At 32.2% G+C, this 14,115-nt stretch overlaps 2 protein-coding genes across 3 annotated transcripts; one reads left to right on the forward strand and one right to left on the reverse strand.

Moving 5' to 3' along the window:
* The first annotated feature begins 5,136 nt into the window (after positions 1 to 5,136).
* LOC107910721 (B-box zinc finger protein 21) lies at positions 5,137 to 6,683 on the forward strand. The gene is made up of 4 exons (XM_041088766.1): positions 5,137 to 5,300; positions 5,373 to 5,588; positions 5,665 to 6,069; positions 6,182 to 6,683. Exons 2-4 carry the CDS (start codon positions 5,400 to 5,402, stop codon positions 6,449 to 6,451), a joined length of 864 nt encoding a protein of 287 aa, XP_040944700.1. The 5' UTR covers positions 5,137 to 5,300; positions 5,373 to 5,399; the 3' UTR covers positions 6,452 to 6,683.
* Positions 6,684 to 6,768: 85 nt separating this feature from the next.
* LOC107910720 (transmembrane and coiled-coil domain-containing protein 4) lies at positions 6,769 to 12,351 on the reverse strand. Of its 2 annotated transcripts, XM_016838688.2 has the most exons (15): positions 11,993 to 12,295; positions 11,826 to 11,910; positions 11,260 to 11,724; positions 10,943 to 11,099; positions 10,283 to 10,435; positions 9,720 to 9,817; positions 9,470 to 9,561; positions 8,981 to 9,051; positions 8,769 to 8,904; positions 8,443 to 8,502; positions 8,265 to 8,350; positions 8,101 to 8,177; positions 7,939 to 8,009; positions 7,091 to 7,148; positions 6,769 to 7,014 (listed from the first exon to the last, which is right to left on the reverse strand). In XM_016838688.2, the coding sequence occupies exons 1-15, from the start codon at positions 12,217 to 12,219 to the stop codon at positions 6,850 to 6,852; spliced, it is 2,001 nt and encodes a 666-aa protein (XP_016694177.1). In that variant the 5' UTR covers positions 12,220 to 12,295; the 3' UTR covers positions 6,769 to 6,849. The 2 variants fall into 2 exon arrangements, with proteins under 2 accessions (XP_016694177.1, XP_016694178.1); XM_016838689.2 differs by lacking the exon at positions 10,283 to 10,435 and having other exon boundaries at positions 11,993 to 12,351.
* Between the last annotated feature and the right edge of the window lie 1,764 nt (positions 12,352 to 14,115).

The following is a 14,115-nucleotide window of genomic DNA, read 5'->3' on the forward strand; positions in this document are numbered from 1 at the left end:
AGTTTAAATAAATAAGGAATCGAAAGTTAGTAAGTTGGGTATATAACTTCTACAGTATGTAGCACCATTCCGCAACAGTGGAATTCATAGCCCAATAAAGGGTAAATGATGTCCTCTCTTCGATATTACATGATAGATGAAAAGTAACGTGGTCACAGGTTATTTGTCTTAATGATAAATGATTGAATTACTAATTGATCATAATTGACTTTTCATGAAGGAAGATTTAATGGTCACCATGAGATAAATTAAAATCATACTAGAATAGCAAATTTATCTCGAAGAGATTAAGGATACCCTATGAGGGTAACACACTTACAATAATGTCATTGGACGAGCACTTGAAACGTAGCTTTCGTAATGGTATATGATAAGAGAGAGCTCAATCATGATACTTTAATAGAATGACTTTAGGACTAAATAATGTTGCAATAAATAGGCGAAGAGTCCATAACTTAATTACAAATTATTTTAACTTTAATTATATATGTCCAGTCGGTTCCCTCCTGGCTAGCTTGAGATAACTAGAAACAAATTACAAGTAAAACCAATAATATGAAATGAATGAAAATGATGAAGTAATAGAAATAGATCGCATGTACCACTATCTGCAGTGGATGCATTTTTTTGCTAAGTACAATAGATGGCTTAAAAATTAATTTAAGTTCTTTGAATTATTACTTAATTAATTAATTAATTAAAGTCTGAAGTGTGAATTAAATTAATTAGTCATCACGGATTTATTAAATAAAGTAATTAATTATATTTTCCTCAAATATTCTAATCCGGTAAAGTTGGCATACTTTAATGGAATTAAAATTGGGGTGAGAAAATAATTTAATTGAGAAATTAATTTAGTTAATTAAATTAATTAATTAATATTTTGGAAAATATAAAATAAATATTGAGTTGAATAAATTATAATAGTTGAATAAAAATTCAAATGTCACATATAATTGTACCTAATATATGAAAAGTCCAATAAAGCCTTACCACATGCAAGGGACAACAAGCTCTAGTGAATTAGAGGGCATGTCGCTATCCCTTAATCTTTTACTTAGAGTAGAAGTTGTGTTTTCTATTAGAATATTATTATTTAATTAAACATTATTCGAAAAGAACTTTTTTACTAATTCTCTATAAATAAAAACTATGTGTTGAACTATTTACACATTTCACATACGTCGTTATTTTGTCAAAAAATAATAGTAATTTATTTTACAGAATAAATTCTATTTTCTGAAAAAAAATGTATAATTATGATTATAGAGAGAATTAACTTTTCTACAGAAAGTTAATTAAATTTTTCATTTTGTGTGATTGGTTCAATATACTTTGAACCTACAGGATTTGAGAATAGCGAAGAGACCATTCAATAGAAAGTTGGGTAGACTTTAAACCGCCTCATGTAAAGTATAAGTATAATTTCGATTAATATTTATTGCTACAAATATCATATGACTCGATTTCAAAGAAAATTTTTAATTAAAAATATTATTTTTTAAAAGTGATTTTTTCAACAACCTCCCGATTTGATTCTCCAACCCCACAACTTCCTTATGGTCGAACAAGCGCAACAGGAGCAAACATTGGAAGCCTTTCATACTTCATTAGTCTATTGATAATTTTTCCATCCTTCCCGGTGAAGGACGAAATATAACTATATAAATTAAAATTATTAGCCTCAAAACAAAATTTATTTTAAATCAAAATTAACTTAAATATGACTATATGCATTAGTAGCAAATAAGGTTAGCAAATCTCGATTCGATTCGAAAAAATCTTTCGAGTTAATTGAATCGAGTTATTCGAATTATTCAAGTCAACTTGAATAAGTAATTCGAGTTTCGAGTTTGAATCGAATTAAATTTTACAATTCGAATGACAAATTTGTGTAAGTACTCTTTTAGTCCCTGTCAAGTTTGAAAATGAGTAAATTGGTCACTCTCTCAACAAAAATTACAAAAAATTCAAAATAATTTTCAAAAATTCAAAATAATTTTAAATTTTCAAAATATTTATAAAAATTCAAAATATTGTATTTTTAAAAAATTATAAATATTACAAAAAATTCTAAAAAACATATAAAGAAAGTTAAATAATTAAAAATTTTCTAAAATAATAATTTTGGGACCTATATAAGTTAATTAGTGATTTAAGTTTTATCATACTAAAGTATTTTTTTATTTTTTTACTTTGAAAAATTTTTCAAATATACATGGTTTCAAATTTATGTGCTCCAATATGAGATTAGTTATATTGTAACAAAATTTTAATTTGACATGTTTAATTTTTTAATTTAACTTGAACATTTTACTCGACTTAAATTTCACTTCATTAGACTTGATTCGAAAAAATTTTAAATCGAGTTAAGTTGATCAAATAGGGCTCGTCAACTTAATTAACTCAAAATTTTTTTACTCAATTTAACTCGATTCAATCGAACACCCACTTTAATGGCAAACATTGAAACGTTTCATATTTTAGTGGTCCATTGAAAACCTTTCCATCCTTCCCCGTGAAGTATTAAAGGTTACTAAACAAAATTAACTTAAAATATAACATGCATTCAGAAAACGAATAAAAAAAAGTCTATAAAACAAATTATTAGCATTTAAAATTATATTTATAATATTTTGATCCATGAATATAATACAAATATATATATGCACGAATATTGTAAAATTAACACTTTTATTATAACTATCAATTTCTTTATGTTCAATTTTTGTCGATAATCATAATAATATTTTTTTTAGAAATCTTGGCACATTAATAAATTTTTATGTAGATTTTAATAATTTTTTTTATTTCTCTTATTAGGTTCATATCTTACGAAAGGACGCTGACTGTTTCAACTAAACCTTTTCTGTCAAAGAAAATGTACAAATTTTCATTAGATCAAAACATTTAATTGAATAAAAGTAGCTGAGAAAAAACTTGAAAACTAAAATGATATTTGATCAAAGTAAATTTAGTAAGGTAATGATGGAAAATAATATCTTTTTTAGAATTTAATTAATTAGAAAATAATTTCACCATTTGGTATGTTAATTTTTTTTTTAATTTTGTTTATAAATTACTTTCCGATTAACATAATAATGTGATTTTTATAAGAAAATTACTTTTCCATGAAAAACAAAAAGCTATTGCCTCCTTTCTCCTTTCTCCTTTCTACTAGGGGGTTCATAGTTTGGTTAAAATCAAATAAATCGATCGAACCGATCTAATTCGGTTTACCGATTGGTAATCGAATTTAGTTCGGTCGAAGGTCGGTTAATAATTTTTTAGAATTTCGATTATCTGTTAATTCGATTCAAAATCAGGTAATTAACCTAAATAAATAATATATACTATATATAATTGTTACCTTTTTATTTGGTTGTTAACTTCTAAGATTTATGTAGTGTTTTTAATGTCTTTTTTGTTGTTTTCATCTCCATTTAAAATTTTTTGAACTATTAAAAAAATGAACATTAGTAATGTATTTCTTATATGTTTATACTTATTTTAATCAAAATACAAAAAAACATATAAATTTCGGTTAATTCGGTTAACTGATCGAATTAATCGAAGTATTTTGATTTGGTTAATGTATTTGAAACAACTTCAGTTTGGTTAACGGTTAAAGATTTTTACATTTCAAGTAATTCGGTTAATGATAATTCAATTCAAGTATTAACCGAACCAACTATTTAAACACCCCTACTTTCTACTACTTGGTTTTCCCTACCAATTTAGCATATTCTTTAAAAGTAAGTTTTTGTTCTCTAATTTTATTTTTTGTATGCATATTCTATTTATTTTCTATTTTTTTATCTTTTTGCTTTTCGGTATATTAATTAAAAATCTAATTTTATTATAGTATTATGAATATTTACGAGCAACAAAAAAAAAAAGAAATCTAAATTTTAGGCTTAGCTCTAAGATTGATTTGATCATAACCTTTTTGCATTATTTACTTATGAATTATGGTTTGTTGATGTGATTGAGAATTCTACTATAATGATTTTTAAGAATGAACAAATGATTGAGAGCCCATTTAGAAGTAACATAGATAAGACAAATGATTAATCAAATTTCAAAGCAATTATGTATTATATTCAAGTAAATTATGTGTTTTCCAATATCCTAAGTAAATTATGTTACATTGGGGTTTTGAAAAACTAATATAAAAATTATCAATTAAATTTTACAATTAAATGTTTAATTCAAATATTTGTTAAGAATAAATTTTATTATAAAATTAAATACATGAATATTATATTTTATTTAATAAAAGTAAATTCGTAAATTATCATTACATTCCTAGGAAAGTACTTAGTAAATCAAATATGATAGTGTAACTTTTCTCATATTTTAATCAATACCTTCTCATGTATAGCAGACATTGTAAAGTAACTTTTCTAACAATTGCATTCTCAGGAATCACATTCTATTAGAATCATAACATGAAAAAGAGCCGAACACTATCTAAGTGTCAATTCACTTGACATTTTCAAAAAGAGAACATAGGTTCGAATCTTAAAGATAACATTATAATAACGAACAAACAAATGCACATAAAAATAATATAAAAAAATTTACCAAAAAATAATTAATTTCAAGAAACAACTAACAACCATACAAGTCATTTGCGAAAGAATAAAAGAAAGGAAAAAAGGAACAAGCATACAAATTATAGAATGATTTACTAGGAAAAAAGGAACAAGCATACAAATTATAGAATGATTTATTAATAGGCAGCTACCATTGCATTATCAAATTAAAACTGAGTCTTTTAGTTGATCATTGTCCCCTCAAAATTAAACTTTACTAGCAACTTAAAACCCACGGTTGGAAATAAAATAAAAATAAAAATTGAGAATAAATTCTTATAATCCTTATACTTTCAATCTTCAAGAATCATATTCCATTAAAATTGTTAATTAAACGATTATATTTTATTTTTATATGTAATTATGAAAAATAAAATGGAGATGGGCACAGACTGAATCGAACTAAAATGCTTAGATATCCAAAATAAAAAAAAATTTGTTTTAATTTAATGTTAGAATGAGATGTTCCAACAGGCATCACTCCCTATCATCAAGTCAGAGTGATAAAAATGGTGCTGCTTTTTTACATCATTGCTCAGAATTTGAATCTTTTATCATCTTATCCCCTTTCCAAAATATTAATATAAATCTTTTTAAAATCTTTATCAAATACTTTGCACTCAAATTGGTCGTATTTTCAACTTTCTAAGATTGTCATTGTAACGTAAGACTAGACTATATATATATATAAAATAAAGCAAGGTGCCATCCTTACAGCATTGACACTGTAGCTTATTCTTGCAATCTACTTTGATTGATATTCCTCTCTTTCAGGAATTGGAGCTGAAGATCGAGAAACAGATGAAGATTCAGTGTGACGTGTGTGAGAAAGAGGCCGCCTCCGTGTTCTGCACCGCTGACGAAGCCGCCCTCTGCGGCGCCTGTGATCACCGCGTCCACCATGCCAACAAGCTTGCTTCAAAACACCAACGTTTTTCCCTTCTCCATCCTTCCTCTTCTAAACAAGTCCCTCTCTGTGACATCTGTCAGGTATCTTTTTGTGTGTAGAATTGTGTGGACGATGGTGTTTGTGGTTGATTGATTCTGATGTAGGGTCTTTTTATAGGAGAAACGAGGGTTCGTGTTTTGTGTACAAGACAGGGCAATTCTATGTAAAGATTGTGATGTTCCAATTCACTCAGCAAACCAATATACCCAGAAGCATGACAGGTTTCTTCTTACAGGGGTTAAGCTCTCTGCTACCTCGGCTCTCTACGATGGTGATTCCCTTCCTCAATTCAATTCTCAAAAATTGGTCAACGATCCCTTCTCTGTTTCTCCAGCGAGTTTCAATCCATCTTCAGCGGCTATGACTACAACAGCAACAGCAGCAGTCATTAACAAGAACAGTGGAGATAATAACCTCTTACCAAGTGAAACATGTGCTTCAGTGAGCAGCATATCTGACTACTTGATAGAGATGCTTCCAGGGTGGCACGTCGAAGATTTCCTTGATTCCGGTTTCTCTAAGGTTGGCATTCAATCCATCACTCATCTATTCTAAGAAGCTCATGGCACTGTATACAAATATGATTTTCTTTGGGATCTGAATAATTGTTTGGTTTTGGGTCTGAATTTGTCAGAGTGATGATGGTCTGTTGCCGTTTGTCGACGCTGATCTTGAGAGGAATACGACTACTTTCTCACCAGAAAGTTCAGGGCTTTGGGTTCCACAGCACTCACCATCTTCCTTGTGTACTCCCCATAATTCTTCACAAATAGGAGGGCAAACTGGGTGGTTCAAGGAAACTATCGGCATCAAAGCTAACAGGAGATGGACGGATGATTCTTTTACGGTTCCAGTGATCACCCCTCCCTCCACTGCCTCTAAGAGATTTAGGCCTCTTTCATAACATATCTTCCTATGTTTGGTAGTCACGATGGCTCTCAACTAAATTCGAAATCAAGCTGACCCCTAAACAGGGAATAAGCTCCTAACAATGCTTTTCTGTTCACAAGACTCAAACCCAAAAACTTACTTAAAGGGTATCGAGCTCTTTGCCACTCAACTCAACAGACACCGGTCAATACTACTACTTTTGTAACTAAATGAATATCAATGAAAAGTTATCAGTGTTGCTTTTACCTTGTAATGGTTTTTTCACCTTCAATTGGAGATTGGAATTTAGCAAATGGCATATCCTTTTAGATAAAAACCTCAAGACAACAATTGAAGCGAAGCGTTTAATTATATTATATATATATTATTAAATTCTATATAAACAGTCAAGATTTCCTTTTTGTTCTTTGTTTATATGAAAACTATGTTTGTTTGTTTGGTTTGGTCTTGCAGGGGTTTAGCCTGCTGGGTAGTCCTAAAAATAGCATTATAGTTGTCTACATCAAGCTGTCTCAAGATTTCCTTTGTCATCCAAAGATAAGAAGAGTGTCCCTCCACATATTCAGTTGCATCAACCTGCAAATTTGATTGAAATTTCATTTTCTTTATACCATCCAAATTGAAAAGGAACTAGCAAGAACTCACTACTTACATTTTCAATCCCTCGAAGTTGAACAGGTTGAATTCCGGCCAATCCCGTGGAAAGTACGCTGCTGACAGGAAAATTGACAAAGTAAAAATAAAAATAATGGAGGATACAGGGTTCCGAAGCCTGACTAGTAGTAGATTCAGCTTTGAATTATGTGCTTCGGCCTTGTTATTTTTTCAAGTATCCGTGTTCGATACCAATATTATCTCATATGCAGCTATGGACATAAGGATTTGACACTCCAAGATTACTCCAAATACATGAAATAAAATAAAATAAATCAAATATAACCATATCATATTAGTGTCGGAGTAACATAGGTTTTAAATATTAGGGTGGGTGATCATCCGTGGAAGAAATCCTCTTTCACTGATTGTTGACACACGGTATCAACAGAGGTGGAGGAGGAGAGGGGGCGATGTCGAGAAAGGCCGATTCACCCACTCTAGAGTTGAGAGCCAAAAAAGTAGAGGGACTCAGGTAGAGAAGGGTGATGACTTAGGGTTTTTGGGAGAGGAGACGAGTCCCCCTACAATGTTGATACCTTAGGGTCTTTATAGGAAAGTCGTGATTCCCGAGTGGTTCCCCTTGAGGAGAGGGTATCCATTAATATCTGATGGCTTAACAGAAGGTCCCACTGGGTGGTAAAGGATGGATGGTCCCTCCCATTGGGGTACAAGGCACATGGGTAGTCAGTCGGTGAGTGACCATCCGGACGGTACAGAATGCAGGGCCGCTTGCGGTGTCTCTCCGGTCAGTTCTAATGTTTCCTAGTGTCCCAATCAGAGTAGGGGAATAACACTGACTATTGCAGAGTATAAGTTATCATTAAGTATAGACCAATCACTTGCCTGGCACGAAAAATGATTCCAAGTGTCCAATCATTAGTATGGTAAACATTGACAAATCTTCCTGCCACCATCTGCAAACCAGCAATAGATGGACAGATACTTCATGGTTTCCATAAAAAATATGTGCAAATAACATTACAGCCTGAAAGCAATCAAGAATACCTTCCTGGCATCTTCCCATTTTTCATCTTTTATTGGAATGGGAGCTCCAAGAAGAACAACTCTTTCAACAAGTCCAGCTGCAAAAATATGGTTGAAGAAAACCTATCAAACGGTCAACCTGACATTTTAAAAATGATGAAACAGATTGTGGTTGGTGATCTCACCATTATCTCCTTGTGTTTCAGCCAGACACTGGAGACATTTCAAGATTACTCTGGCACCCAATGAGAAACCGACGAGTGTCACGGGTCTGAAACAAGAATATATATAAACCAAGGTGATTACTCAACTACTTTCATGGTGCAAAAAGATCAGATTTTCGCTTTGATCGTATGTGGCTACCTGTGTCCCTGCAATCCACTTATTAACAATTCAGCTAGCAGCTTTCCAGCTTTATCAGATCTGAGTCAATATTCGCAAAGTGTCAAGGAATGGACAACTATGATGCAAAAAGTGTCCAAGAATGCCCAAGGGAGAAATAGGAGAGAAACCAGTGGCATTATCTAAAGACTAAGGGAACTAAGATGTTGGTCAAAATGTTGTTGACAAAAAGTGCAGAAGGTGCATGCCACGCGGTATCTACGTCTAAAAAAATGTAGAACAGTTTCTAGAATTATTCAACTTAATTATACATCTAAGGTTATCATTTCCAATAAAGTAAATATAACCTGTCAACAACAATTGCCCATGCACTGTCGATAAGATCAGATGCAGCAAGCAAAGCTGCTGGCAGAGGTTCTTCTGCTAGTAATGTACTTAATACAGTCAGCATGGCTCCTCCTTGCAATAAGTTTGATGCAACTTCTGCAAAATACCGCTAGTTTTCAATCAATATATTTTGCCAGTTAGCTAAATTTGATGGCTAGTGTTGAAGTAGTACTCGAAGTAATCCACTCCATTATCCCAGCGTTCAATGCAATCAGATTCTTAGACTCCCACTTTAGCACATACCTGCATATTTGGAACAATAATAATGACTAATTAACTATCAAGAAAGGGGGGAGTAGCTTCAAGAAAATTGAAGCCTACATCACATGGCAGGCAGAACAAGGATCAATAAAAAACAAATTACAATTTACATCCAATATGGAACTAATTTGAAATTCCATGAACATAACGGAACCCATTTCCATTGCCCTTAAGGATGGAACTTTTTCATCTCAGAGAGATCAACAGCAATACCAGTTAAGTTCAAAAACCAACTGGATTGCACCACCGAGACGCAGAAAGTTTGAAAATCGAATAAGTTGTTGGTTTTAGATTACAAAGAAACTCGAAACAGGCTGAACGTTGAAGCATGAGAATAGAAGGAAGGGAAGTTAAACACAAAAAGCAGAAAAGCAAGAGTCAGTCTTGTTTAACATCTTACCTCTCCAAGTTATCATTATAATTTTCCCAAGGCCTTAAGAAATCTTCTTCTTCAAATGCAATTCCAGAAATCAAGATTCCAACTGCTAGCCGCTGAAAAATTGCAGTTATTTAAAACCGGTAAGTAAATTCATGAAATAAGCCAGTAAGAAAACAGACATCATTGAAGAACCAATAATTAGTAATTCATAATGTAGCCTACTCAAGCCAACTACAAAGCTAAACATTTAAATAAATTAATGAAAACTCACGCCTTGGTTATGATATAACCCAGTTTGTATGAATTCGAATTCATCAAGGTCTTCAATTCTTATAACCGTTCTACTTCCTGCAAGACCAGCTCCAGCAGCTGGGATGCATAGAGGATAAGTTAGTGGATCTAGAGACTACACTACTACAGTTAAAACGAATAAGGAGTGTAAGTTAGATAACAATCATCACAACTAAGTCTGTACTTTAGCAGCAAACAGGTTGTATTTTACATCCTTTAATTGTTAAGTTCCCTACAGTTTTAGCCCGTAAAAGTTTTTAGCTGTTCACTCAGCTTTATCATGTTAAGCTAAGTTTCCTATGATATATATATAAGCTTGGTTTATTGACAATTCAGTCAGGAGACTAACAACATTTTGTTTTACAATTATACTGCTCAGTATCGTTGAAGGGTTGAGTATAAAAAAAGTGCTTATAGATCACCTAATATCCAGCATTATATGGTTCGGTTATAACTACGAGTACCAGATAGCTCTATAAAGTTCTGAAGGAATAGCACCAAACTTAAACAAAAGATCAGGTAGAACGCCCCTCCAATCAATACCTCCAAATGATGCAGCAACAGCAACTGAACCGGAAATTGGTCCTGTAGCACTAGCGGCTAAAGCAAATCCACCTACTCCAACTGCAGGAACAATGCTGCCTAATGTAGCAGCAAGGGCACCTAATCCGTGTCCAACAACTGGGGCAGCTAGGCCTATTGACGCAGGATCTTAAGATGTATTTTATTTTATTTCATTTAAAGTATTAGATTTTTTTTGGACAGCTAGGATTATTATTAGTTGAGAATTAAGTCTAAGATTATTAATAAAACTTTATTTGCAAGAAAGTATAGAAACTTTGCTTGCAAGAAAGTCTATATCCTGTAACAGCTTTACAGCAGCAGGACTTTTATTATTATTATTATTATTATTATTATTATTATTATTATTATTATTATTATCATCATCATCTTTGAATTTAGTAAAGAAACCCAGAGGAACCCTAAGGTCTCTAAAGTTCCATCTTCCTTCTTAGTTCTTACTAAATTGTTCAGCCCTAATTTCTTCTTTTACTACTGTTTTCTCACCTAACCACATCACCTATTATGAAATTATTCAATGGTGACTTTATAACTTCGCTTATGCCCTAAAAAATGGGGGCGGGGGGGTTGGATCCTTGAGGAAAAAATATATCTGTATGTACAAACTGAGGGATTCCATACCACCAGTAAGGGCCACCAAGGATCCTCCTGTTAAAGCAGAAGCACCAATAATGCCTGCCTGTTTCCATTTATCGTTCTTACTCTTTCCAAATTGCTCTGCATCTTCGTTCTTCAGCCGAACAATGAGATTGCAAGCAACAATTATCTCCATAGCCTCCTAGAAAATGGAATTTCCTTAAAAATGATAGAAAGGGTCAAATGTAGTAAATTACTGCTAACAGGATTTGTATTGTTAAAAACCAAATTCCATTAACAATTCATACCTACAAAGCAAAAGGATTTTTGCATCAAATAATGAGTAGTTTAAGCACACAAACCATTTTTGTCCATTTGACATTGAGCCAAGTAGCTAGCAAACGAAGAGCCACTCGGTGCCGAGCATCATAGCCCTTTGATCCGCCATCAGTCACATAATCGGCTACACAAGATGAAAGAAGCTCATAAAGAACCGTTAATTTCCTCTCCTCTGAAAGCAATTTTCCCTCTTCAATTGGTTTCTCGAAAAATCTAAATCCTGATCCATCCACATCTTCATTATTGGATATATTGGGAGTAGTCCTTGGGATTCTTCCATTAGGATCCGTAGCTGTAGTTGTGTCTGGATAAGCGCACCTCTGGCGGCAATGAGTTTCATAGTCACAACTCTTATCGCTATCCTCAGAAAGAACGAGAGAGCTTTCCATGCTAAGCATTGTAGCATCCACAGCCTTAAGTAAAGCAAGTTCCTTTTCTCGGATTCCTGAAGAAACCTCATCATTTGTCTCTGACAGTAAGGTCATGAACTGTGCCAAAATCAAAACCGTTCTCAATAAAAAAAAAAAGAATCAAAATGTTCCATAATCCGAATATTTGGATATGAAGATAAAAGGGGGTGGGGGCATACTGATCCAACGTGATGCCTTGCTTGAGTAGATACTCCGGCAGTTTCTTTGAGCCCCTCCCAAGCTTGATCCTCCACTTCCATAAACCTAATCCGTAGAAAATTTGTTGGAAATAAATTAGATAGAGAAAGCGAAAGGAGGGGACTAATATTAAACATGTAAAGTAAACCTGAAGACAGGCAAAAGTAAACCGGAGTTGTCATGGATCCAAAGGTGGGGGAAATCAGAGACGGAAATGGTGCTGCTGTTGCTAGCCCCTTCACCAATAGGCTCTTCTTCAAGAGAAAGGAGACGAGTGGTTGGGCGTGTTTGATGAAGCTGAGAATGGTGAAGAGCCACAGCGAAGAGAGCTGAGGCAGCGTATTTCTGTGTTGATGAAAGTAATGATATTTCCATTGAGAAAAGTGAGAACGAATTTGGAGGTCTTCGCTTGTTTTAATCATGAAAGTCGAGAGGCTATTATTGCCCGACTTTTTCAAAAGCGCGCAGCGATTTCCCGGGGACAAATGAAACGGCTACTGCAACCTCATATCACGTGACGTGATTACACTTGTTATGGACCCTATAACATCCCACGTTTCAAGAGCAGCCCCAAATTTTTTAATTTAAGCCATAGGACCCCAACTTGTTTTTTAATTTATAATACATACATTTTTTTTACCTAGCATGTAATTTATATTATAAAAATTAAAAAAATGTTATAATATAATGTAAATGTTAAAAAAAACATTGCTTATATTTAATTTTTTAATAAAAAAAATATGTATAATATAATAATAAAAGAAATGTATGTATACGTGTATATATATATATAAATATGAGTTAATATTTGATACATTACAAATGAAATATTTTAACTCCACATATAAGCTTCAAATATTGTCACAAGTTCTATTTTTAATACTTAAACTTTTTTTTATTCTTTTACTTCGCCCTAAATAAGATGAATGTCATTCTTTGAATTCAACTTATAGAGTCTAAAAACTCTATTAAAGCTTTGCTCAATAGGGTAGAAAAAAATTGAAAATATGAAAACTTGAAAGGATAAAAAAAAGAAAGATGGAAAATATTTTTTTTATTTCCATAATTGTGCTAAGTAGGAAAATAGAGGTATATATAGGTTGAGTAGGGCTGATCCCCAAAAAGATTTCATGCCCAAGCCTATTTTTTAAGCCAACCTAATCCAAAAACCGGTCTTACTATTCAAACATTCATAAAATATAAAAAAGTATTTTTTTTTATTTAAATTGGGTTGCTCAACTTGACATGCTAAAATATCTATCCAAGTCTAGCCCAAGTTGGGTTGAGCCTACTCTACTCAAATCCTTGGACTGGTTTAATAGGAAAATAGAAAATTGGAAAAAAAATATTTCCACAGGTAGAGTTGAAAAATAAAAAAATAAAAATAAAACATCTGAAAAATGTATAATTTTGAATTAACATGCATGTCTCTCTTATTTTCACTTCTCTCGTCATTCCAATTTGAAAAAAATTGGCTTTTATACATCTGGATGGAAAATGACAATCTCTTATATTTTCTTTCTTCTCACCTTTCTTCTCTACCAAGCACACTTAATTTTTTTTTTCTTTTCACTTTTCCACTCCCTCCTCCCATCCTTTTTCTTTTTCATCCAACCAAGCAGACACTAAATGTATCAAATAATTTTCCTATAAATATTTAAAACATGATATATTTTTAAAATAAATTAAAATATAATATGAGTAGTTCTAAACAGACTTGAGTTAACCATTTATAAATATGACAAGCTTGAGCAAAATTTGAGACTTATTTTTTTTTTAGGTCGGGTTAACCTAGACAACTATAACATGATATTAATACCATACATGGACTTGACTCGAACTTAGCCAAGCCGACTCATGAACACTTCTAGTTAAAATATAGAAAAGGATGGCATGATAGGAGATTGCATTTTTTTTGCATTGAAATTGAGGTAGTCAGTATTGTACTAAACATATCTTTTTTCTATTAGTACTAATCTGTTTTGGTGTACCCTTTAAAATTTATCACTACTTTTTCAAAAAATTTGATATGTGTAGAAAGTTATTTACAAATATAGAAAAATGAGATTAAATAAATTTCAAATATAAAATATTCTTCAAATATATAGAAATCATCTTTAATAAAATTCACAAATACAATTCATCACTAAGAGTATGCTTGTTTGGGTGGAAAAGTGGACGGATGAGAGAAAGGAAAGCAAAAGTGAAAAGAAAATAAATTTTGAGTGTATTTGGTTGAAAAAAAAAGTGAAAGAAAAGAATAGGAGAAGT

This window comes from Gossypium hirsutum, chromosome D02 (assembly GCF_007990345.1).
Source record: "Gossypium hirsutum isolate 1008001.06 chromosome D02, Gossypium_hirsutum_v2.1, whole genome shotgun sequence".
In the NCBI taxonomy this organism is placed as follows: domain Eukaryota; kingdom Viridiplantae; phylum Streptophyta; class Magnoliopsida; order Malvales; family Malvaceae; genus Gossypium; species Gossypium hirsutum.

Excerpts from the sequence above, each read along its gene's own strand:
- LOC107910721 (XM_041088766.1), top strand. The coding sequence starts at position 5,400 with ATGAAGATTCAGTGTGACGTGTGTGAGAAAGAGGCCGCCTCCGTGTTC. Across the intron at positions 5,589-5,664 it reads CTCTCTGTGACATCTGTCAG|GAGAAACGAGGGTTCGTGTT; the intron begins GTATCTTTTTGT and ends GTCTTTTTATAG. Across the intron at positions 6,070-6,181 it reads TTGATTCCGGTTTCTCTAAG|AGTGATGATGGTCTGTTGCC; the intron begins GTTGGCATTCAA and ends TGAATTTGTCAG.
- LOC107910720 (XM_016838688.2), bottom strand. The coding sequence starts at position 12,219 with ATGGAAATATCATTACTTTCATCAACACAGAAATACGCTGCCTCAGCT. Across the intron at positions 8,905-8,980 it reads AATGGAGTGGATTACTTCGA|AAGTTGCATCAAACTTATTG; the intron begins GTACTACTTCAA and ends GGTATTTTGCAG. Across the intron at positions 8,503-8,768 it reads TGGGCAATTGTTGTTGACAG|ATCTGATAAAGCTGGAAAGC; the intron begins GTTATATTTACT and ends ATATTGACTCAG.